The 26,446-nt window shown below is 47.9% G+C and overlaps 1 protein-coding gene across 1 annotated transcript in view; it reads right to left on the reverse strand.

The window, feature by feature from the left end:
- Positions 1–11,898: 11,898 nt before the first annotated feature.
- SCIN (scinderin) overlaps positions 11,899–26,446 on the reverse strand; it is a 175,924-nt gene continuing 161,376 nt past the window's right edge. Inside the window, exons 15-16 of the mRNA XM_040352263.1 lie at positions 17,833–17,893; positions 11,899–12,147 (exon numbers count right to left, since the gene is read on the reverse strand). Of these exons, the coding sequence (XP_040208197.1) occupies positions 12,017–12,147; positions 17,833–17,893 (192 nt within the window). The 3' untranslated portion in view covers positions 11,899–12,016. The remainder of the gene's footprint in view (positions 12,148–17,832; positions 17,894–26,446) is intronic.

A 26,446-nucleotide genomic window follows, 5' to 3' on the forward strand; every position in this document is an offset into this window, starting at 1 on the left:
CTTTCATTTAACAGATTTTAAAGAGAAAAGAGATTAACTTAAATTTTACATTCATTATATTTTATGATTTACAAAAAAAAACATTTAATACAGAAGTGCAGACACTGGATTCACAGAGCATTACGGGCTATCTAAATAGAGAGCACAGCAGAAGCTGTTTCCTTTTTGACTATTTCTCTCTAATTGAAAGTTCTTACAGCTACTTTTGAAGAGAGAGAAGTGTCACTACTTTGACTTCTTTAGTGGTGTGTAGAGATTTCCTCTTGAGCTGTTAAGTATTGTACACATGCCTTATTTCAGCAAGGCATCTAAAAATAGACAGGTAAACCCATGACAAGGAAAACAGAACTCCACCTGATCATTGAAAATTTACATAGAAAGTATTAATTTGCAATATTGTATTTTACTCTTAAATACAAATCCACTATCTATTCCCTCCTTGTATTGAATTGTATTGTTGCTGTATTGTCTCCCTTTATATTGCAAAGCGCTGCACAAACTAATGGCACTATTTCTTCCTCTGACACCAACCATGAGGCACTGTTCCTTCCTCTGACGCCAACCATGGGGCACTATTCCTCCCACTGACACAAATGATGGGGCACGATTCCTCCCACTGACACCAATGATGAGGCGTGATTTTGCCTCCTACTGACCCCATGTGCTATGTAATCTTTTCACTCCCAATAATACTGGGGCATTTTCTTCTCTCACTGGCCACAGCCCAGCCCCATAAGTTTGAAGTACTTGCCCTTTATTTAGAAAGTTTGGTGACTCCCTACTCTGGGGCCAGGACACATGGCGTCATTCAGTGTTATGGTGTTGATCTCCAGAATGCTCTAGGGCGGTGGGCTGCCCCCAGCATTCAGGAGGGAACATAAGTCTGTCTCCTCTGGACCTGCTCCACCTCCTGCCCTATGCCATGCTGCTGCAGACAAATAGTAGAGCTCTGATGTGAGGAGGGAACTGTGTAATGGGGGGACTGTGTGATGGGGGGACTGTGTGATGAGGGGACTGTGTGATGAGGGGACTGTGTGATGAGGGGACTGTGTGATGGGGGGACTGTGTGATGGGGGGGCTGTGTGATGGGGGCCTCTGATTTGATGTGTAGACTCTAGGATGGGGGGATTCTGATGTGATGGGGGCTTTCGTGTATTAGGGAATTGTCTGATTGGGGGGCTCTTTAATGGTGTGACTATGTGATTGATGGGCTTTGTGACTGCTGGGGCTCTTTGGTGGGGTGAATATGTGATTGGGTGACTATGTGATTGGGGGGTATGTGAGGGGGTGACTCTGTGCTGGGGGGCTCTTTGATGGAGTGACTCTGATTGGTGGACTCTGTGACTGTGGCGGCTCTTTGGTAGGGTGACTATGTGATTGGGGGGCTTTTTGATAGCAGTGACTGTGTAATTGGGGAGGGGTGGGTTGTGATGGGTAACTCTGTGCTTGGGGGCTCTTGATAGGGTTACTATGTGATTGGTGGGCTCTGTGGCTGAAAGTGCTCTTTGGTGGGGTGATTATGTAATTGGAGGGGACTGTGTGATTGGGGGTGGGTTTGTGATGGGTGACTCTGTACTTAGGGTCTCTTTGATGGAGTGACTGTGATTGGTGGACTCTGTGACTGCGGCAGCTCTTTGGTGGGGTGACTATGTGATTGGGGGGCTTTGCGATAGCAGGGACTGTGTAATTGGGGGGGGGTCGTGATGGGGTGACTGTTCTTGGGAGCTCCTTGATAGGGTGACTATGTGATTGGTGGGCTCTGTGACTGCGGGGGCTCTTTGGTGGGGTGACTATGTGATTGGGTGGTTTCTTTCATCCAGTGCTGCACTGACGTTTCTAGATTCTGAGTCATGGGGAAAGCAAAAGAATTGTCAAAGGATCTGCGGGAAAATGTAGTTGAACTGTATAAAACAGGAAAGGGATATAAAAAGATATCCAAGGGATTGAGAATGCCAATCGGCAGTGTTCAAACTCTAATCAAGAAGTGGAAAATGAGGGGTTCTGGTGATACCAAACCACGGCCAGGTAGACCAACTAAAATTTCAGCCACAACTGCCAGGAAAATGTTTAGGATGCAAAGAAAAACACACAAATTACTTCAGGTGAAATACAGGACTCTCTGAAAACATGTGGTGTGGCTGTACAAGATGCACAATAAGGAGGCACTTGAAGAAAAACGGGCTGCATGGTCGAGTCTCCAGAAGAAAGCCATTACTACGCAAATTCCACAAAGTATCCCGCTTGCAATACGCCAAACAGCACAGAGACAAGCCTCAAACCTTCTGCCACAAAGTCATTTGGACAGATGAGATGAAAATTTAGTTTTTTGGTCACAACTAGAGTTGAGCGAACCTGAACCCGAACCCGGTACGGACTTTGGGTTTTTCCCGAACCCGGACCCGAACCCGAATAATTGGAAAAAGTTTGGGTCCGGGTTCGGAGTTCGGGAAAAAAAAATGCGCGGAGGTCCCCGCAAATTCAATAACCAGACCCTTTAGGTTTGGTATGGATATTAAGGGGAACCCCGTCATCAATTAAAAAAAAAAAATGACGTGCGGTTCCCCCTAAATATCCATAACCAGATCCTTCAGGTCTGGTATGGATATTAAGAGGAACTCCGCCGTCAATTTAAAAAAAAAAATGACGTGCGGTTCCCCCTAAATATCCATAACCAGACCCGTTATCCGAGCACGTTGACCTGGCCTGCCGCAGAAAAGAGGGGGGGGGACAGAGTGCGGCCCCCCCTCTCCTGAACCGCACCAGGCCACATGCCCTCAACATTGGGAGGGTGCTTTGGGGTGCCCCCCAAAGCACCTTGTCCCCATGGTGATGGGGACAAGGGTCTCATCCCCACAACCCTTGCCCGGTGGTTGTGGGGGTATGCGGGCGGGAGGTTTATCAGAATCTGGAAGACCCCCCCCCCTGTGTGAAATGGTAATGGGGTACACTGTACCCCTACCATTTCACGAAGGAAGTGTAAATTCTTGTAAAAAATAAAAACACACACCGTAGAATAAAGTCCTTTATTAATAAAAAATAAAATAAAAAAACTCCAGCTGTGATAATCCACTTGTTCCCGGCTTCCTGCTCCAACGTTGTCCTGATCCAGCGACGGGTGCGGTAGATCTCCAGCGATGAGAAGATCCATCCATCCAGAGCGCAGCATCGCCGACCTCCTCTCACCGCTGGACACAGCCCAGCGAATGACGCGCTGAAGCTGTGACATTACTTATATAGGGGAGGCAGGGCCACCCGTCACATGACCCCGCACCCTCTGACGCACCCTCTGCTACGTCACTGGGGAAGCCCAGGAAGAGGGAAGACTGGGCTTACCCAGTGACGTAGCAGAGGGTGCGTCAGAGGGTGCGCTCTGGATGGATGGATCTTCTCATCGCTGGAGATCACCCGCACCCGTAGCTGGATTACCCGCACCCGTCGCTGGATCTTCTCATCGCTGGAGAACACCCGCACCCGTCGCTGGATCTTCTCATCGCTGGAGATCACCCGCACCCGTCACAGGATCAGGACAACGTTGGAGCAGGAAGCCGGGAACGAGTGGATTATCACCGCTGGAGTTTTTTTTCTTTTTTTTTTTATTAATAAAGGACTTTATTCTACGGTGTGTGTTTTTTTTCTACAAGAATTTACACTTCCTTCGTGAAATGGTAGGGGTACAGTGTACCCCATTACCATTTTACACAGGGGGGGTCAGGATCTGGGGGTCCCCTTTGTTAAAGGAGTCTTCCAGATTCTGATAAGCCTCCCGCCCCCATACCCCCACAACCACCGGGCAAGGGTTGTGGGGATGAGACCCTTGTCCCCATAAACATGGGGACAAGGTGCTTTGGGGGGCACCCCAAAGCACCCTCCCAATGTTGAGGGCATGTGGCCTGGTGCGGTTCAGGAGGGGGGGGGCCGCACTCTGTCCCCCCCTCTTTTCTGTGGCCGGCCAGGTCAACGTGCTCGGATAACGGGTCTGGTTATGGATATTTAGGGGGAACCGCACGTCATTTTTTTTTTTTTTAATTGACAGCGGGGTTCCCCTTAATATCCATACCAGACCTAAAGGGTCTGGTTATTGAATTTGCGGGGACCTCCGCGCATTTTTTTTTCTAAAATTCCACGTCCCATTGACTACAATGGGGTTCGGAGTTCGGGTTTTATTCGTACTTTTTCCGTTAAAGTTCGGGTTCGGACCCGAACCCGAACATCCAGGTGTCCGCTCAACTCTAGTCACAACCATAAACACTACATTTGGAGAGGAGTCAACAAGGCCTATGATGAAAGGTACACCATTCCTACTGTGAAACACGGAGGTGGATCACTGATGTTTTGGGGATGTGTGAGCTACAAAGGCACAGGAAATTTGGTCAAAATTGATGGCAAGATTAATGCAGTATGTTAACAAGAAATACTGGAGGAACATTTGCATTCATCAGCCAGGATGGCTTGGACATTCCAACATGACAATGATCCAAAACACAAGGCCAAGTCCACCTGTCATTGGCTACAGCAGAATAAATTTAAGGCTCTGGAGTGGCCATCTCAATCTCCTGACCTCAATATCATTGAACAACTCTGGGGAGTAGGGATGAGCTGAACACCCCCCCATTCGGTTCGCACCAGAACCTTCAAACGGACCGACCGTTTGTGCGAACATTTAGAACCCCATTGACGTCTATGGGACTCGAACGTTCGAATTCAAAAGTGCTCATTTTAAAGCCTAGTATGCAAGTTATTGTCGTAAAACGTCTTTGAGAACCCGGTTCTTGCACCAGGGAACGGTCGTTTTTTCTGGAGCAGTGATTTTAATGATGCTTAAATTAAAAAGAAAAAGAAAAATTCCTTTAAATATTGTACCTGCTGGGTGTCTATAGTACAGTATGCCTGTTAAAACGTCTTTGAGAACCCTGGTCTTGCCCCAGGGAACATGTATCAATGGAAAAAAAAAGTTTTAAAAACGGTCATTTTTTCTGGAGCAGCGATTTTAATGATGCTTAAATAAACAAAATAAAAAAAATAAAAATTCCTTTAAATATGGTACCTGCTGGGTGTCTATAGTATGCCTGTGAAGTGGCACGTGTTTAGAACTGTCCCTGCACAAAATGAGATTACTATAAGAAAAAAGTAATTTAAAACTGCTTGCGGCTTTAATGTAATGTCTGGTCCCTGCAATATGGATGAAAATCATTGAGAAAAATAGCACAGACACAGACAGTACATACACCACGTAGCTTTAGGTGCAAACTACAGAGGACACGGGCAGTACACACCACGTAGCTTTAGGTGCAAACTACAGAGGACAAAGGCAGTACACACCACATAGCTTTAGGTGCAAACTGCAGAGGACACAGGCAATACACCACGTGAGAATACTGCAGCTAGCACAATCACCTGCCTTCCAGTAAATTTGGAAGAGCTGATCTAGCTAAACTATACAGTGTATAAATATCAATACAACACCTGGGATGCATACATATCCTCTACACACTGTTGGCTAGATTCACGTAGAGGCGCGTATCTTTATGCCGGCATAGCGCATCCCATTTGCACTACGTAACATAGTGAGGCAAGTACTGTATTCACAAAGCACTTGCCTCCTAAGTTACGTTGGCATAGCGTAAATGGCCCGGCGTAACCCAGCCTAATTCAAATTAGGCAGGTAGTGGGCGTGCTACATGTAAAGTAGCCGTGACCCCATGTAAATGAGGGCCGTTTTGTACGGCGCATGCGTGCGCATGCTCAGAATCACGTCGGAAATACTCAATGCTTTCAACGTGAACGTCACCTACGCCCAGCCCTATTCACGTACGCTTACGCAAACGACGTAAAATACGACGGCTGTTCCGTCGTCCATACCTTGCATGGGCTGCGCCATCTTTTTCGTGGTGTATCTTTACGCTGGAAAAACGCCTTACGTAAACAGCGTATCAGGCGCAAGTACGTTCGTGAATCGGCGCATTTTGCTAATTTACATATTCTAGGCGTAAATCCACGTACACGCCCCTAGCGGCCAGCGTAAATATGCAGCTAAGATACGACGGCGTAGGAGACTTACGCCGGTCGTATCTTAGCAACAGAGAAGCGTATATCAGTTTGAGAATACGCTTATAGATACGACAGCGCCACATTCGGACTTACGAAGGCGTATCTACTGATACGCCGTCGTAAGTGTTTATGAATCTGGCTATGTAACTTTAACTGACTAGCCTGCCTGCCTGCTCTATCTACCTACTAAAAATGACACTCTATCTCTCTCTCTGTCTTCTCTCTTTTAACTACCACAACACACTACACAAGGCCGACCTGCAGGCGGCCTTTTATAGTGTGGGGCGTGTACTAAACCCCCTGAGCCATAATTGGCCAAAGTCACCCTGGCTTTGGCCAATTATGGCTCTCCGTTTATTGCAAGCTGTGATTGGCCAAGCATGCGGGACATAGTGCATGCTTGGTCAATCATCAGCCAGCGATGCCACAGTGAATTATGGGCTGTGAAACGTAACTCGAATTTGACGCGAACGGCCCAAAACGTTCGTAATTCGACGAACGATCTAACATACAATGTTCGAGTCGAACATGAGTTCGACTCGAATACAAAGCTCATCCCTACTGGGGAGATATCAAACGTGCCGTTCATGAATGTCAGAATACATATTGACCTAAATTGAAGAAGAATTTAGAGTTTTCCATTTTTTAATGGATGTGTTTTATAGCAGAAAGTAAAAAATATTGGGCCAGATTCACAAAAGGGATACGACGGCGTTTCTCCTGATACGCCGTCGTATCCCTGTTTCTATCTATGCGGCTGATTCATAGAATCAGTTACGCATAGATATCCCTAAGATCCGACAGGTGTAATAGTTTTACACTGTCGGATCTTAGGATGCAGTACCGCGGCCGCCGCTGGGGGGAGTTTGCGTCGTAAACCAGCGTCGGGTATGCAAATTAGGAGTTACAGCCGATCCACAACGGTTTTTCGCGTTCGCTACGTCGTCCGTAGTCAAGTTTCCCGTCGCAAAGTTAGTCGTTTTTTTTGGTGCCCTAAATTTAGTCAGCAAGTGTATTGCTGTCTAAAGTATGGCCGTTGTTCCCACGTCGAAATTCTAAATTTAACGTCGTTTTTGTATTTGTTTTTGTATTTTTTTGTTTATAGCTGGAAAAAAACACAGAGGTGATCAGATACCACCAAAAGAAAGCTCTATTTGTTATAAAAATTGCATAAATTATTTGGGCACAGTGTTGCATGACTGCGGAACTGTCAGTTAACCACTTAACGACCGCCGTATGTACATCCACAGAATGGCCTGTACAGGCAGATGGGCGTACCCATACGTCCCTGCCTAGACGTGGGTCGGGATTCCAATCGGGACCCCCCCCCCCCTGGTACATGCGGCGGTCGGAAATCAACTGGGAGCGATCCGGGATGAGGGGGCGGCTATTGGTTTCCAGCCACCCCCTCGCGATCGCTATGTAAACACGGCTTCCCCGTGCTTCACTGTGGCGGCTGCATCGATCGTGTCATCCCTTTTATAGGGAGACACAATCTATGACGTCAGACCTACAGCCACACCCCCCTACAGTTGTAAACACACAATAGGTGAAACATAACCCCTTCAGCGCCCCCTGTGGTTAACTCCCAAACTGCAATTGCCATTTTCACAATAAACAATGCAATTTAAATGCATTTTTTGCTGTGAAAAGGACAATGGTCCCAAAAATGTGTCAAAATTGTCCGAAGTGTCCGCCATAATGTCGCAGTCACGAAAAAAATTGCTGATCGCCGCCGCCATTAGTAGTAGTAAAAAAATTTTTTTTTTATAAAAATGCAATAAAACTATCCCCTATTTTGTAAACGCTATAAATTTTGTGCAAACCAACCGATAAACGCTTATTGTGAGTTTTTTTTACCAAAAATATGTAGAAGAATACGTATCGGCCTAAACTGAGGGAAAAAAAAATGTTATATATTTTTGGGGGATATTTATCATAGAAAAAAGTAAAAAATATAGCATTTTTTTTAAAACTGTCGCTCTATTTTTGTTTATAGCGCAAAAAATAAAAACCGCAGAGGTGATCAAATACCACCAAAAGAAAGCTCTATTTGTGGGAAAAAAAGGACGTCAATTTTGTTTGGGAGCCACGTCGCACGACCGCGCAATTGTCTGTTAAAACGACGCAGTGCCGAATCGCAAAACCTGGCCTGGGCCTTTAGCTGCCTAAAGGTCCGGGGCTTAAGTGGTTAAAGAAACGCAGTGCAAAAAAAAAGCAAAAAAATGGCCTGGTCATGAAGGGGGGTAAACCTCATGGAGGGCAAGTGATTAAAGGCGATGCGACTAGCAAACCAAATATCGTCCATTTAAAGATTAGATCTACTTTATCCACCCCCCTGAAATGTACCCGGTACTGAGCACAGTCCCCCGACTGGCACCTCTGATGTCCTCCTGAAAATGCGATGTTCCTGGTGGTTTCAATAGACATCATCCAATGACAGAGCGGCCATAGAGAACACACACACGCCACTTGTTTCTCATATTACTTTCTGAGAATTTTATTTTTTTGTACAATGCAAACATCAGCAAAAGTCTGTACTCCCCCCAGACAACCCAAAACCTAAAAAAGATACAAAAGACAAAGATGTGTAAAAATGAAATGTCTTCAATGCCGCTACAAGTTGTGCAATTTTCAGTGCCGCATCAAAGAGCACCAGATTTGGCAGAACTTGGAAATCAAAAATAGGACGTATGAAAAAATAAAAAAAAGAACACTGGTGAACCTTGGCACCTTGGAACTACATTTCCCATGATGCTCAACTACACTGCAGAGTGCCTGAGCATCATGGGAAATGTAGTTCCAAAACATCTGGGGTGCCAAGGTTCTCCATTACTACCATATATAGATACACAAGCCGATTTGTGTTCATAAAATGACTTTTCCATTTCAATCTACAGCCAGCAACTCAAAGCTACACAGGGTTATAAATGTTCCCTACCCTAAGCTACCCTAAAACCAAAAATAAAAATAAAAACATAGGGCCAGATCCACAGACGAAGTACGCCGGCGTATCTACTGATACGCCGGCGTACTTTTAAATTTCCCGCGTCGTATCGTTGTTTTGAATCCTCAAAACAACATACGACGGCTTCTGGGTTAGATCCGACAGGTGTACGTCTTCGTACGCCTTCGGATCTAAGATGCAATACTTCGGCGTCCGCTGGGTGGCGTTCACGTCGTTTTCCGCGCCGGGTATGCAAATTAGCGATTTACGACGACCCACGAACGTACGCGCGCCCGTTGCATTTTCTAACGTCGTCTGTAGTCGGCTTTTTCCGGCGTATAGTTAAAGCTGGTATTTTGCGGCGTATAGATAGACTTGCCATGTTAAGTATGGCTGTCGTTCCCGCGTCGAATTTAAATTTTTTTTTTTTTTTTGCGTAAGTCGTCCGTGAATAGGGATGGACATTTAAATGAAACCCAACCCGCCCAATTTCAAATCCGCCACTAGAAATACACTACGCCGCCGTAACTTACGGCGCAAACTCGCTGAGGATTCGAATATACGCTGCGCCGATCCAAATGTATGTGGATCTGGCCCACAGAGTTTTTTTTTTTTTTCGGGTAATTTATTATGATCGCAATTCGTAAAATTTGTAAATTTTAAAAAATGCAAAAATAAGAAAGAAAATCCGAAAATTCGAAAGAATAACTAACTAATAATAACTAACTAATAAATTATAGGTATTGGAATTTCCTTTCAAATTTGACTGTTGTTGAACGTAACGAATACGAATTTATCTGAAGTTACAAATTATCCAAAATAACGAATGCCGCATCTAAACAAATGGAATGGAACGAATGAATAATTAATAATAATAATAATAACAAGTTTTTATTAATGTTATTGTTATTTATTATTATTAATTTGTTACCTTCCATTTGTTTATATATGTGGCATTCGTTATTTCGGATAATTCTTAACTTTTTCGATAAATTCGTATCCGTTGCATTCACTAACAGCCAAATTTAAAAGGAAATTCCAATACCTATAATTTAATAGTTAGTAATAATTAAGTTATTATTAGTTAGTTAATATTTCAGATTTTCGAATTTTCAGGTTTTTCGATTTTCGAAGTTCCGAATTTATAAATTTTCGAATTTATGATTTTTCGGATTTACGAAGTTTTCGAATTTATGAATATTCAGAAAGAATGCGTTAAACAAGTTTTCATCCATTCGGATAATTCCGAATGAATGAATTTGTCAAAATTCGTTAAAAAACTGATTTGGAACTAAACGAATTGCACATGTGAAACTGTATTTACATCTGTTCTGTGTGAATGGGGCAAATCGAATGTCTATTTTCTCTGTAGGTTGAAGATTTTTTTTTATCCATACAGAATAGAGTGACTCGGGAAAATACCGGCCACTAGATGGCGATGATAAAGTAAAAGCTTATTTACTATGATCATCAGCTCCATCTAGTGGCCGTGATGTAGTATTATCTCAAACCTCTATTTTCTTTTTTTTTTTATGAATGTATAACTTTGAATCTGGAGAGAAACTAGCCCAAAAACATTCAATATTGCCCCTATTTGCACGGTAGGAATGTGAATGCAGATTAACAAGAGAAATGGCTTTGCACATTTATTAAATAAATATGGGCCGGATTCACAAAAGGGATACGACGACGTTTCACCTGATACGCCGTCGTATCTCTGTTTCTATCTATGCGACTGATTCATAGAATCAGTTATGCATAGATATCCCTAAGATCCGACCGGTGTAATTGTTTTACACTGTCGGATCTTAAGATGCAGTACCGCGGCCGCCGCTGGGGGGAGTTTGCGTCGTAAACCAGCGTCGGGTATGCAAATTAGGAGTTACGGCCGATCCACGACGTTTTTTTTGCGTTCGCTACGTCGCCGCTAGTATAGTTTCCCATCGCTAAGTTACACTTTTTTGTTTGGTGCCTTAACTTTAGTCATTGCTGTCTAAAGTATGGCCGTCTTTCCCGCGTCGAAATTTAAAAATCAACGTCGTTTGTGTAAGCCGTCCGGGAATACGGAAGTACGCTACGCCCGTCGCCGTTCAAAGCACGGCGGGAGTTAGGAAACGGAGCATGCGCAGCAGGTCCGGCGCGGGAGCGCGCCTAATTTAAATGGCACACGCCCATTTGAATTGGCCCGCCTTGCGCCGGAGGCCGCGGGCGTAGGTTTTCATCGCAAGTGCTTGGTGAATCAGGCACTTGCGATGAAAAATTGCGGCGGTGTAACTTATCTAGGATAAGTTACGCCGCCGCGATTCTACGTGAATCTGGCCCTATATCCCTGTCTCCTTACTGATTTTCCCACTTTTCACCCAAGCTTGTGCGCCCTTCACATATCCGGTTGGGTTCAGATGCAATTATTTTTCATTAAATTCTTGTAAACCAGATCAGGTAATTACAAGGCATAGAGAGTAATAAGACAGTTTTGTTTTTTCTTCTAAAAAAAGGAAACATAAAAGGCAATATACCAAGTATACATGTTTAACTATTTCAATATTCTGGAAAAGTCCTAAACACTGAACCTCAGACAAACCCTTTAATACTATGAGTTGAAGCAGCCTCAGCTAAGCCTCGTCCAAGCCATGCCCCCTCCAACGCGTTTCACCCTATCCATGGCTAAGCCAAGTGGGTGGGGTGAAATTGCGTCAGAGAGCGTCTTTAATGGGGTTTGGACAGGGCTTGGCTGAGGCCGCTTCAACTTGTAGCACTACTGGGTTTGTCTGGAATGCATCGCAAGCCAGCACCTGCAGTGGTGTCTGCCGGACTTGGATACAAGAGTGTTAATCTTTCTATTTCTATAGTCTGCCATAAAAAAAAATGTAGGAGGATTTTAATTATACTTTAGATGTAACCCCTCATATTCCACTTGAAATGTCTTTATTTGAATTGCGTTAGTGCTTAAAAGCAAACATTTTAAAAAAAAGTATAAAAAAGAAGGCTCCCCATGCTTGCAGAGTTCCGAGCAAGTCCTCATTACTGCCACTTGTTGGAGTCCCAGGCCAGGAACCAGCCGGTGAAGGTCGGGGGTTCGTGTCCTTGTTTCACTGTGATTATCGGGATTCCCTTGTCTCTTCCGGATGGATCCGTCTCAATATACTGCTTGGCTGAAAGTAGACAATAAAAATACTTTTAAAACTTTTTTGGTCCAGTTTGTGATATGATAGGTGACACTGCTCTACTGACACCGTCCACTGTCCTACTGACACCGTCCACTGTCCTACTGACACCGTCCACTGCCCTACTGACACCGTCCACTGCTCTACTGACACCATCCACTGCTCTACTGACACCATCCACTGTTCTACTGACACCATCCACTGCTCTACTGTTCTACTGACACCATCCACTGCTCTACTGGAACCATCCACTGCTCTACTGACAACATCCACTGCTCTACTGATACTGTCCACTGTCCTACCGATACTGTCCACTGCTCTACTGACACCGTCCACTGCTCTACTGACACCGTCCACTGTCCTACTGATACTGTCCACTGTCCTACTAATACTGTCCACTGTCCTACTGATACTGTCCACTGTCCTACTGACACCGTCCACTGCTCTACTGACACCGTCCACTGTCCTACTGACACCGTCCTCTGTCCTACTGACACCGTCCACTGCTCTACTGACACCGTCCACTGCTCTACTGACACCATCCACTGCTCTACTGACACCATCCACTGTTCTACTGACACCATCCACTGCTCTACTGGAACCATCCACTGCTCTACTGACAACATCCACTGCTCTACTGATACTGTCCACTGTCCTACCGATACTGTCCACTGCTCTACTGACACCGTCCACTGCTCTACTGACACCGTCCACTGTCCTACTAATACTGTCCACTGTCCTACTGATACTGGTCACTTTCCTACTGACACCATCCACTGCTCTACTGACACCGTCCACTGCTCTGATACTGTCCACTGTCCTACCGATACTGTCCACTGTCCTACTGACACCGTCCACTGTCCTACTGACACCGTCCACTGTCCTACTGACACCATCCACTGCTTTACTGACACCATCCACTGCTCTACTGATACTGTCCACTGTCCTACCGATACTGTCAACTGCTCTACTGACACTGTCCTACTGATACTGTCCACTGCCCTACTGAAACCATCCACTGCTCTACTGACACCATCCACTGCTCTACTGACACCATCCACTGCTCTACTGACACTGTCCACTGCTCTACTGACACTGTCCACTGCTCTACTGACACTGTCCACTGCCCGACTGACACTGTCCACTGTCCTACGTATGTGTTTCAGTTTTGGGGTGCACACCCTAATGTAATGGGCTGTGCACACCTATGGAAGAAACTGCAAATTGCTATAACAATCAACAGCCAATCAGAATGATTTATTCCAAAATCTGACTTCAGTAAACTGATCGGATTGCTTGCTATGGGTTACTGTGTGCAGAACATCATTGCATCCTTATAATAGCAAATAGAAACATTTTCCCTCCAAAGCGATGTGCTCTCCAGTAAGCGATTGCAACAGTAACAGTGTCACCTACAGGCCAAACTGAGGTAGTGCTGATCATCAAAATATTTTAGCAAAGTGATTTAAATTAATAAAAAAAAACAAAAAAACTGCACAATAACTGTCTGTATTAAAGACTTCCAAGGGGAGGAATACATGTTATACCATATATATATATATATATATATATATATATATATATATATAATGTATTCCTAAAAAAAAATTAGAACAACACTTTCTGGCACCTGGAAAAAAAAACACCCGCCTGTGCACTTTATAAGCCACCTGACATGGCAACCATGCTGTAGTCAGTGGGAAAGGGAACCAGTAGAGGGGCAGCCAGTGGGAAAATACGCTGTTTACCCCTTTTCAATGTCAGTCAGCAGAGGAGTGTCAATAAAGAAAAGAGATGCAATGACAGTAAGGCCCCTTTCAGACTGAGGCAGGAGCTGCGGTGGCGGTATAACGCCGCTAAAAATAGCGGCGCTATACCGCCGGGATTGCCGTGGGATTCGGCCGCTAGCGGTGCGGTATTAACCCCCGCTAGCGGCCGATAAAGGGTTAATACCGCCCGCAATGCGCCTCTATAGAGGCGCATTGCGGGCGGTATTGCCGCGGTTTCCCATTGTTTTCAATGGGAAGGAGCGGTGAAGGAGCGGTATACATGCCGCTCCTCTCACCGCTCGAAAGATGCTGCTGACAGGAGATTTTTTTGTCTCCCGCCAGCGCATCGCCTCAGTGTGAAAGCCCTCGGGCTTTCACATTGAGTCTGCAGTGAAGGAGTTTTTCAGGCGGGATAGCAGCGCTATTTTTAGCGCTGTACCGCCTGAAAAACTCCTCAATGTGAAAGGGGCCTTAGTGGAGGAGTGCATGGGCATGGTGGCAGTCAGTGGAGGAATTCACTGATGCAGTGGAAGTCAGTAGAGGAGTGCGCAAGTACAGTGGTGGTCAATGGGGCATGTGCAGGTGCAGTAATAGTCAGTGGAGAGGAGTGCACAGATGCAGTGGCAGTCAGTAGGGGACTTCCCAGGTGCAGTGGCAGTCAGTAGGGGACTTCCCAGGTGCAGTGGCAGTCAGTAGGGGACTTCCCAGGTACAGTGGCAGTCAGTAGGGGACTTCCCAGGTGCAGTGGCAGTCAGTAGGGGACTTCCCAGGTGCAGTGGCAGTCAGTAGGGGACTTCCCAGGTGCAGTGGCAGTCAGTAGGGGACTTCTCAGGTACAGTGGCAGTCAGTGGAGGACTTCCCAGGTGCAGTGGCAGTCAGTGGAGGACTTCCCAGGTACAGTGGCAGTCAGTGGGGGACTTCCTAGGTACAGTGGCAGTCAGTGGAGGACTTCTCAGGTACAGTGGCAGTCAGTGGGGGACTTCCCAGGTACAGTGGCAGTCAGTGGGGGACTTCCCAGGTACAGTGGCAGTCAGGATGCCTGAGGGGATTGTGGACATCGCTGGAAAGACATGGGGCTCAGGTAGGTAATTAGGGGGTTGCAGGGGAGGCTGCTACAAATAAAAGTTTTTTTATCTTAATGCATAGAATGCATTAAGATATAAACACTTTCTGCCTTTACAACTCCTTTAATTCAAAATATTTACTGTATGGTTACTTATGTAAAATTATGTCTAAATGACAAAAAAGATAATTGTAATGACATTTTATATAATACAACTATTGTAAATATTCATAAGTGTTTGTCTTTTTCACATATAGCATCATCTTTATGCAGCACTCTTAATTCTCCTGAGGAAGCTCTTCTGGGCAAAACATGTAGAGTAGAAAAGGCTGCATTGTTGTATGAATTGCATGTCAATGTAATCATTTTTAAGATTTTTTTTTTAGACACGATACTGAATAAAATATGAATATTTTTGACTCTATGTGATAAAGTTGTAAACTTATTTTGGCAATTTTAAAGTCCCGATCTTTGTGTCCCTATATTTATTGGAAAATTGTGTTGTTGCAGTGGCGGTCATTGGACACAATTGTGTCCTTGGCAAAATGAATGACAATAAAAGTCAACCACACATGATGTCCTGCTGGATACTTGGGGACTCTTGACTGCTGAACCAGAACAATTGTGCATATCAGGAGCTCTGACATCACTTGGACCTTCTAATAGCATTGCTTATTCTGGGCCGGGGACTCGGGGTATGTTGTGATTAGGCATGGGCTTAAGGCAAAGTTCCACCCAGAAATGGAACTTCCGCTGTCCGGATTCCTCCTCCCCCCCCCCCCGGTGTCACATTCGGCACCTTTGGGGGAGGGAGTTACCTGTTTAATCAAGGTATTTGCTCCCACTCCCGGTGAAAGATCGCCGCAGTATCCACGGCGATCTATGCCATGTCCGGCCCCTCCTCTGTCCCCCCTGCTGTCTTCTGGGAGGCACACAGGTCCCAGAAGAACGCAGGGACCACTCAGGATGCGCAGCGCGACTCGTACATGGGCAGTAGGGAAACAGGCTGTGAAGCCGCAAGGCTTCACTTCCTGATCCCCTTAAGAGGCCGACACGCCTCCACCTGGAGCCAAGGGACAGGTCGGCTTTGGGTGGGGACATTGCCCTGGACAGGTAAGTGTCCTTATATTATAAGTCAGCAGCTGCAGTATTTGTAGCTGCTGACTTTCAATTATTATTATTTTTTTCAGGTGGGACTCCGATTTAAGGTTTGGTTTGGGAATACTGCACAGCAATTGTAAAGACAAGGGGCTAGATTCAGAGAGAGTTACGCCGGCGTATCTCTGAATCTACGCTGTTGTAAATTTAAGCGTATTCTGGAAACCAGATACGCTTAAATTAGGCTAAAATACGAGCGGCGTAAGTCTCCTACGCCGTCGTATCTTAGGGTGCATATTTACGCTGGCCGCTAGGTGGCTCTTCCGTTGATTTCGGCGTAGAATATGCAAATGAGCTAGATACGCCGATTCAGAAACGTACGTGCGCCCTGCGGATTTTTTTACGTTGTTTACGTAAGGCTTTTTCCGGCGTAAGGTTACTCCTGCTATATGAGGAGTAACCAATGTTAAGTATGGACGTCGGGACAGCGTCCAATTTTACGTCGTTTGCGTAAGTCGTTCGCGAACAGGGCTTTGCGTAAATTACGTTCACGTCGAAAGCATTGACTATTTGCGACGTGATTAGGAGCATGCGCACTGGGATACGTTCACGGACGGCGCATGCCATTTACGTGGGGTCATGTTTTTTTTACATAAAACACGCCCACCTCTTCTCAATTTGAATTTGGCGCGCTTACGCCGGCAGATTTACTCTACGCCGCCGTTACTTAGGGCGCAGGTTCTTTGTGAATCCAGCCCCAGCCTCACTAAGTTACGGCGGCGTAGCGTATCTGAGATACGCTACGCCCGCACAAACTTACGGCGGGCTATCTGAATCTAGCCCAAGGATTAGAATGATTGCCAGACAAACAGCGTAAACTTCTGGAATTCTCATCCTGTATAGACTACTATACTGGCAATCTGCGATTATTCCAATCCTTTTATACAATCATTGTCCAGTATACCCCAATCATTGCCAGCACTCAAGCACTGATGAAGGGGGAGTTGTGAGCCCTCAAAAAGCGTTGGATTTATCTTCTGACCTAATGTCAAGATCATTTAACTTTTACTAGATTTGGGGGTCTAGTTATAAAACATTTGTTGGACAAATCTCACAATTCTTCACCAAGCCTGGCACAAAATTTCTCTAGTACGCGTATTTCCTATGATCGTTAGCTCCATCTAGTGGCCAAAATGCGGTATTTGTTTTCTGAAATAGCTCAATCAGAAAAAAATACCCCATGTTGTCCACTAGATGGAACTGAAGATCAAAGGAAATAATTATATTAGCGAAAACTATGGGAAAATGTATGCAGGCTTGGCAAATGCTTGTGACATTCGTCCAATCAATGTCTAATAATAGACCACCTAATTATAAACTTGTGGCACTTACATCCTTTATCTATTGTTTTGGCAAATTTCTGCAGACAGGCTATAAAAATGTGTGGAAATCTTTCCCAGAAGTGAAGGAGGTTATATCTAAATTTAGATAGTTGTTGGAAAATCAAAAAGAAGGTTGTAAAGAGAGTGAGAAGGATAGGTAAGCAGTGAGATCCACTAGAAATGTCACTTCCCACTACTAGAAGTATTTTATATGTAAAAACTCAGTGCCGGTGCCCCCTGTTCATTGTTCCTTTGTGATCTTTCTTCTCATTGTTCCTCATTTAGCCCAAATCCAAGCAGATGTATTGTTCAGTGGTGACAGCAGCAGGACACCCGCCGCAGTACAGCAGAAAATCCTTACCTGATTTCAGGGACTCTTTCCTCTCCACTTCATTAGCATCTTTTCCGATCCACAGAAATAGCTGAATAGAGAAAAAAATAAAATAAATGCCATTGAACATCTCTGGGATTTCACATCAGCAGAGACTGACCTTGGAGAAGACTGTTATCAAGGCCGTGCCTTACAATCCATTCTCCTCCTGCGATAATTTCTACTTTCAGGAATGAAAAGGCAGCTGAAAAGCAATGTACAGCCTGGTATCCGCACGTTGCAGAAAGTGGCCCGGATTCAGGTAGACTTGCCCCTTAGTTACGGAGGCGCAGGGCAGAGTTTTTGCCCTGCGCCCCCGCAAATTTCCTGCGCTACCCGCGATTTACGGAGCAGTAGCTCCGTAAATTGCGTGTGCGCTGTGTAAACTTGCCCTGCGTAAGGGCGCCTAATGTAAATGATCCCGTAGGGGGCGGGAATCATTTATATTAGGCGCGCTCCCGCGCCGAGCGTAGAGCGCATGCTCTGTCGGGAAATTTTCCCGACGTGCATTGCGGCAAATGACGTCAAAGTGAACGTGAATGGCGTCCAGCGCCATTCACGAATCACTTACGCAAATTACGTAAAATTCGAAACGTTGCGCGTACTTTAGCATTGGCTGCCCCTGCTATTAGAAGGGGCAGCCTTACGCTAAACACGCCGTACGGAAACTACGTAAATTGCGTACGCAGGGCTCGCGCAACATTGTGAATCGGTGTTAGTATGCAATTTGCATACTATACACTGGCCCGGATTCAAGAAGCAATTGCGCCTGTGTAACCATAGGTTACACAGCGCAATTGCTTACTTGCCCCGGCGTTACGAATGCTCCTGATTCAGGAACATCGTAACGCCGACTGCAGCCTAAAATCTGCGTGGCATAAGGCTCTTATGCCACGCATATCTTAGGCTGCATTCTTGCGATGCCCGCTAGGGGGCGCTCCCATTGTGCTCAGTGTATAGTATGCAAATTGCATACTAACACCGATTCACAATGTTGCGCGAGCCCTGCGTATGCAATTTACGTAGTTTCCGTACGGCGTGTTTAGCGTAAGGCTGCCCCTTCTAATAGCAGTTATACCCGTCGTTCCCGCGTCGCGACGTTTGAATTTTACGTAATTTGCGTAAGTGATTCGTGAATGGCGCTGGACGCCATTCACGTTCACTTTGAAGCAAATGACGTCCTTGCGACGTCATTTGCCGCAATGCACGTCGGGAAAGTTTCCCGACGGAGCATGCGCTCTACGCTCGGCGCGGGAGCGTGCCTAATTTAAATGATTCCCGCCCCCTACGGGATCATTAACATTAGGCGCCCTTACGCAGGGCAAGTTTACACAGCGCACACGCAATTTACGGAGCTACTGCTCCATGAATCGCGGGTAGCGCAGTAAATTTGCGGGGGCGCAGGGCAAAAACGCTGCCCTGCGCCTCCGTAACTAAGGGGCAAATCTACCTGAATCCGGGCCACTGAGCACAATGGGAGCGCCCCCTAGCGGCCATCGCAAGAATGCAGCCTAAGATCTGCGTGGCATAAGAGCCTTATGCCACGCAGATTTTAGGCTGCAGTCGGCGTTACGATGTTCCTGAATCAGGAGCATTCGTAACGCCGGGGCAAGTAAGCAATTGCGCTGTGTAACCTATGGTTACACAGGCGCCAGGCCCGGACTGGCCATCGGGGAAACTGGGCATACGCCCGGTGGGCCGCGGCCACCGAGAGGCCGCCAGGCTGCAAGCCGCGAGGCACAAGCCGCGCCGCTCATCTAGCCTCTCCGCGGCCGCCCGGGTGGAAGTAAACACCGAGGGGGAGGAGCTAGATGAGAAGCCTTCGGCCTCTCCACGGCCGGGGGGTGTGACTGCGAGGGGGAGGAGCCAGAGCCGACACCTGCTGGCTGCTGCTACAACACCGGACCGGATTCAAGAAAACGTGAGTGCAGCCCCCCCCCCCCGCTCCTGTAACCTGGATAGGAGGAGCAGTGGGGGCGGCTGCATATAAAAAATATTTTTCTCAATCTCCCTTCTTCTGTATTGGAATGCCTGAGGCTGCGAGAGGTACAGTAAAAGCAGCAGGCATTCCAATACTGCAGAAGGGAGACGATAGAGAAAAAGATTTTTATATGCAGCCGCCCCCACTGCTCCTCCTCCACCTTCCATACACTTTGCCTCCTCGTGATCTCCACCTCCCCCCAGTGCTCTCTGCCACCCCCCCCCAGGGCTCTCCAAGACCCCCCCAGGGCTCTCCACCTCCCCCCAGGACTCTCTGCCACCCCCAGTGCTCTCACCCTCCCCCCAGGGCTCTCTGCCACCCCCAGTGCTCTCTGCCACCCCCAGGGCTCTCACCCTCCCCCCAGGGCTCTCTGCCACCCCCAGTGCTCTCTGCCACCCCCCAGGGCTCTCTGCCACCCCCCAGGGTTCTCCACCACCCCCAGTGCTCTCTACCACCCTCCCCCAGGGCTCTCCACCTCCCCCCAGGACTCTCTGCCACCCCCCAGTGCTCTCACCCTCCCCCCAGGGCTCTCTGCCACCCCCAGTGCTCTCTGCCACCCCCCAGTGCTCTCCACCTCCCTCCATGCTCTCTGCCACCCAAAGTGCTCTCCACCACCCCCCCAGAGCTCTCTGCCACCCTCCAGGGCTCTCTGCCACCCCCCCAGTGCTCTACACCTCCCTCCATGCTCTCTGCTATCACCCCAGTGCTCTCCACCACCCCCCAGTGCTCTCTGCCACCCTCCGCAGTGCTCTCTGCCACCCCCCGCAGTGCTCTCTGCCACCCCCCACAGTGCTCTCTGCCACCCCCCATTGCTCTCTGCTACCACCCAGTGCTCTCCGCCACCCCCCAGTGCTCTCCGCCACCCCCCAGTGCTCTCTGCTACCCCCTGCAGTGCTCTCTGCCACCCTCCAGTGCTCTCAACCTCCCCTCCAGTGCTCTCAACTCCCCCCTCCAGTGCTCTCAACTCCCCCCTCCAGTGCTCTCAACTCCCCCCCCAGTGCTCTCTGCTACCCCCCAGTGCTCTCTGCTACCCCCAGTTCTCTTTGCCACCCCCAGTGCTCTCTGCCACCCCCAGTGCTCTCTGCCACCCCCAGGGCTCTCAACCTCCCCCAGGGCTCTTTTACGCCACCCCCAGTGCTCTCTGCCACCCCCCCAGTGCTCTCTGCCACCCCCAGTGCTCTCTGCCACCCCCAGTGCTCTCAACCTCCCCCCAGGGCTCTTTGCCACCCCCTAGGGCTCTTTTCCGCCACCCCCAGTGCTCTCTGCCACCCCCTAGTGCTCTTTGCCACCCCCTCCAGTGTCATCCACCACCCCCATGCCACCCCCCCAGTGCTCTCCAACTCCCTCCATGCTCTCTGCCACCCCCAAGTGCTCTCCACCTCCCCCCAGTGCTCTCTGCCACCCCCCCAGTGCTCTCTGCCACCCCCCAGTGCTCTACACCTCCCTCCATGCTCTCCGCTACCACCCCAGTGCTCTCCGCCACCCCCCCAGTGCTCTCTGCCACCCCCCCAGTGCTCTCTGCCACCCCCCAGGGCTCTCTGCCACCCCCCAGTGCTCTACACCTCCCTCCATGCTCTCCGCTACCACCCCAGTGCTCTCCGCCACCCCCCAGTGCTCTCTGCCACCCCCCTCAGTGCTCTCTGCCACCCCCAGGGCTCTCTGCCATCCTCCAGTGCGCTCAACCTCCCCTCCAGTGCTCTCAACTCCCCCCCCCAGTGCTCTCTGCTACCCTCCAGTTCTCTTTGCCACCCCCCAGTGCTCTCTTCCACCCCCCAGGGCTCTCAACCTCCCCCAGGGCTCTCCGCCACCCCCTAGGGCTCTCCGCCACCCCCCAGGGCTCTCCGCCACTCCCCATTGCTCTCTGCCACCCCCCCAGTGTTCTCAACCTCCCCCCCCAGGGCTCTTTGCCACCCCCTAGGGCTCTTTCCCGCCACCCCCCAGTGCTCTCTGCCACCCCCCAGTGCTCTCTGCCACCCCCTAGTGCTCTTTGCCACCCCCTCCAGTGTTATCCACCACCCCCATGCCACCCCCAGTGCTCTCTAACTCCCTCCATGCTATCTGCCACCCCCCAGTGCTCTCTGCCACCCCCAGTGCTCTCTGCCACCCCCCCAGTGCTCTCTGCCACCCCCCCAGTGCTCTACACCTCCCTCCATGCTCTCCGCTACCACCCCAGTGCTCTCCGCCACCCCCCAGTGCTCTCTGCCACCCCCCGCAGTGCTCTCAACTTCCCCCCCAGTGCTCTCTTCTACCCCCCCAGTGCTCTCTTCTACCCCCCACAGTGCTCTCTGCTACCCTCCAGTTCTCTTTGCCACCCCCCAGTGCTCTCTTCCACCCCCCAGGGCTCTCAACCTCCCCCCAGGGCTCTCCGCCACCCCCCATTGCTCTCTGCCACCCCCCCAGGGCTCTCTGCCACCCCCCAGGGCTCTCAACCTCCCCCCAGGGCTCTCCGCCACCCCTAGGGCTCTTTTCCACCACCCCCAGTGCTCTCTGTCACCCCCCCAGTGCTCTCTGCCACCCCCAGTGCTCTCCGCCTCCCCCAGTGCTCTTTGCCACCCCCCTCCAGTGCTCTCAACCTCCCCTCCAGTGCTCTCAACCTTCCCCCCAGTGATCTCCGCCTCCCCCAGTGCTCTCTGCCACGCCACCCCCCAGTGCTCTCTGCCACCCCCAGGGCTCTCTGCCACACCCCCAGTGCTTTCAACCTCCCCACCAGTGCTCTCTGCCACCCCCCCCCAGTGCTCTCTGCCACCCCCCAGGGCTCTGTCACCCCTAGTGCTCTCCACCTCCCCCATGCTCTCTGCCACCCCCCTAGTGCTCTTTGCCACCCCCCTCCAGTGTTCTCCACCACCCCCATGCTCTCTGCCACCCCCCCCCAGTGCTCTCCAACTCCCTCCATGCTCTCTGCCACCCCCCAGTGCTCTCAACCACCCACCAGTGCTCTCCACCTCCCCGCATGTTCTCAGCTGGAGGTGCCGGTTAGCATGTCATGGGCTGCTCAATCAAAAATGCCCGGGCCTATTTTTTGTCCCAGTCCGGGCCTGACAGGCGCAATTGCTTCTTGAATCCGGGCCAGTGTTATCATATCTTTTATGGAATCACGGTAAGGAGCTGCCTGATAGCGTTCAATAATACATCTTAGGATGGAGTGGAGAACAGTCGCTATGGCCAAAGGGGAACTTATACTGTATTCAGATTTTTCAAGGAGAGCCGCACTTTAAATGCAGAGAAAAATGAAATATAGGGCCAGATCCTCAAAGAAGTTATGCTGACGTATCTATTGATACGCCGCGTAACTTCTAGTTTGCTCTGGCGTATCTTTGTTTTGTATCCACAAAACAAGATACGCCTGAAGCTGGGCTAGATCCGACTGGCGTACGTCTTAGTACGCCGTCGGATCTAAGGTGCATATTTACGCTGGCCGCTAGGTGACGTTTCCGTCGATTTCCGTGTCGAGTATGCAAATTAGCTACCTACGGCGATCCACGAACGTACGTCCGAGGCATTTTTTTACGTAGTTTCCGTAAGGCTTTTTTCGGTGTATAGTTACCTCTGCTATGAGGCGTACTCAATGTTAAGTATGGCCGTCGTTCCAGCATCGAATTTTGAATTTTTTACGACATTTGCGTAATTCGTTCACGAATAGGGCTTTGCGTAGAATGACGTTCACGTCGTAAGCATTGGCTTGTTGCGGGTTAATTTCGAGCATGCGCACTGGGATACCCCCACGGACGGCGCATGCGGCGTTAAAAAAAAAAAACGTCATTTACGTCGGGTCAAGACGTATTAACATAAAACACGCCCCCATCACATCCATTTGAATTGCGCGCCCTTACGCCGCCAAAGTTACACTACGCCGCCAAATTCTTTACGGATAAGGAAAATACGCTGTAAGTTACGGCGGCGTAGTGTATCAGAGATACGCTACGCCGGCCGCAACAGTGCGCCACGCTACGTGGATCTGCCCCATAGTGTTTTTTTTTTCATATTTATTCTTTTATTTTCCTTTTTTCTTTTATAACAAGGTCACAGGAGATTATCATACAATTGATTACAGCCATACATTACATTATTCTAAACATAGTGTCTCTTCAGAAAACAAACAAACCCAAACCCAAAGGCATAATTATAGCCAATTCATTTTCCTCCCTATTCTTAAATACATTCATTGTCAATTTACCCTACTTTGTCTGCTCCCCTAGTTCAAAATGTATGTACGTCAAGCTCCTCCTCCCATCTGTTTCCTTGTTATCGGTATCACCTTACTTGTCTAACCCCTTATGTGGGGATCCCCCAAAATACACAACTCCAACACAACCCCGAACACAAAAACATAAGCAACGACACAAAGAAGAAAATAAAAAAAAAAAAAAATAAAAAAAAAAAAAAATAAATAAAATAATAAAAAAATACAGGACCCAGATTCCAGATTCCTCTCTCTTTCCCCACCACCCACCGCACATATCCTCACCAGCATCCAATCTTCCTTACCCTCAACTAACTTCTAATCACTTGGGCTCCCTCGCCTCTCATCCCTCTTCTAATAGTCTCTTCCCCTCTTCTGTATGCATAAACTTATTCCAACTTGCCCATGTTTCTACGTACTGTTCCCTTCTATTCCTAGATGAAAGCATTAAGTCCTCCATAGCTCCAATTTCCCTGACCCTATTGAGCCATCTCGCTACGGAGGGAGGTCTACTGTCTCTCCACTGGAGACTTATTCCCATTTTTGCTGTATTTATCAGGTGTCGTAACACCGACTTTTGGTATTCCCCTACTGGAATCTGTGAGCTATGGAGGAGAAAGAAGGCTGGGTCATCTGGAATCTGAAATTTCGTAAATTTTTGTCCTATTCTACGCACCTCCTTCCAGTAATCCTTCACCTTTACGCAGTCCCAAAATAGATGACGCAAAGTCCCCTGTTCCAGCCCACATCTCCAGCAATTCTCTGAGTTCTCATTAGAAAGTTTATGCAACTTTACTGGAGTGTAGTACCACTGCGACAGTAATTTATAGTTACATTCCTGTATCCGTGTTGATACAGATGAATATAAAGCCAGAGATACTATTTGTTTCCGTTGGGGCTGTGAGAAGGTTATCCCCAGGTCTCTTTCCCATTTAGTGATTCCTGGAAGGACAAAATCTTCCCGGGGAGCATTTAATATTTTATACATTTTAGATCCCACTCGCTGTATTGGTTCTTCCTCATCGCAATATTTTTCAAATTTTGTCAGTTGCCGCTGGAAATTAGAAGGGTGTCCCAAAGTGCTTAGGAAATGTCTAGTTTGGAGCGCTTGCCAGAAACTTAACTCATACTCTCCCCCTACCCTCATCAGATCGGCGATTGATGGCCACCTATCTGTTTTCAAGAAATGTGATACCTGAATTTTACCCCTCCCTTTCAAGTTATTGTATATTGCCCCGGTCATCCCCGGTGTAAATCTTGGGTTCCCCAGTACCGGGTATAGGGGTGAGTATTTAGATGAAACTTTAGAGTTTTTGCATATTTTAGCAGTGACGGACAGGGTCGCTCCTATTAAGGGGTGTTTCTTTAACTTACTTGGTAGTGATTTATAACACCAGGGTGCCCTACCTAGTGCCACTGGGGAGTTCTGTTGTTCTACCTCAACCCACCTTTTATATTGTCTATTTCTACACCAATCTATCAACCTCGTCAGGTGGGCTGCTTGATAATATTTGGCTATATCCGGTATTGCCATCCCTCCCCAGCTCTTTGGAAGTTTCAACACCTCTTTTTTTATCCTTGGCCTTTTCCCGTTCCAGACAAAACTCATTAAAGTCGTGTCCAGTTGCCGGAGAAAGGTCAAGGGTATTTTAATCGGTAGAGTCTGAAACAAATACGTTATTTTTGGTAGTATACTCATTTTCACTATATTGTTTCTGCCAAACCATGAGAATATTCCATACTTCCATTTCTCCATAAGCTTTCTAACTGAGTTAAGGAGGGGTGGGAAATTTATTTTAAACGTTTCTTTTATGTTTGCTGGAATTAGAGTACCTAAAAATTTTAGCGCCGTTTTCCATTTGAATCTGAAGTTTTGTTGTATTGTATTCCGCATCTGTGTTGGTACTGCTACAGTTAATGCTTCAGATTTAGTCTGATTTACTTTTAAATTAGATAGTTCTCCGAATCTTACAATCTCTCTAACCAAAATGGGTAGAGAAACATGTGGATTTGCAATGGAAAACAGCAGGTCATCCGCAAACGCTATTACCTTATGACTCCCCTCCCCTATCTGAATGCCCTGAATGTCTGGATTTTGCCGGATTCTGTTTAAGAGAGGTTCCAAGGACAGGACAAAGAGTAATGGTGACAGGGGGCATCCCTGCCGTGTTCCATTCGAAGTTGTAAATATTTTAGAGTATATCCCATTTACTCTCACCGAAGCACGTGGGTCAGTGTACTCACTTCTAATCCATCCCAACATATTTTCTCCTAGGCCCACGTGGCGCAGCACCGAGAACAGAAACCTCCAACTAACTCTGTCAAAAGCCTTCTCGGCATCAGTATTTAGGAACACGGCAGGGATGCCCCCCTCAGATGCCCCCTGAACCAGATTCAGAGCCCTTATTGTACCATCTCTTGCCTCTCTCGTAGGGATAAATCCT

The sequence above is a fragment of the Rana temporaria genome, chromosome 5 (assembly GCF_905171775.1).
Source record: "Rana temporaria chromosome 5, aRanTem1.1, whole genome shotgun sequence".
NCBI classification, from domain to species: domain Eukaryota; kingdom Metazoa; phylum Chordata; class Amphibia; order Anura; family Ranidae; genus Rana; species Rana temporaria.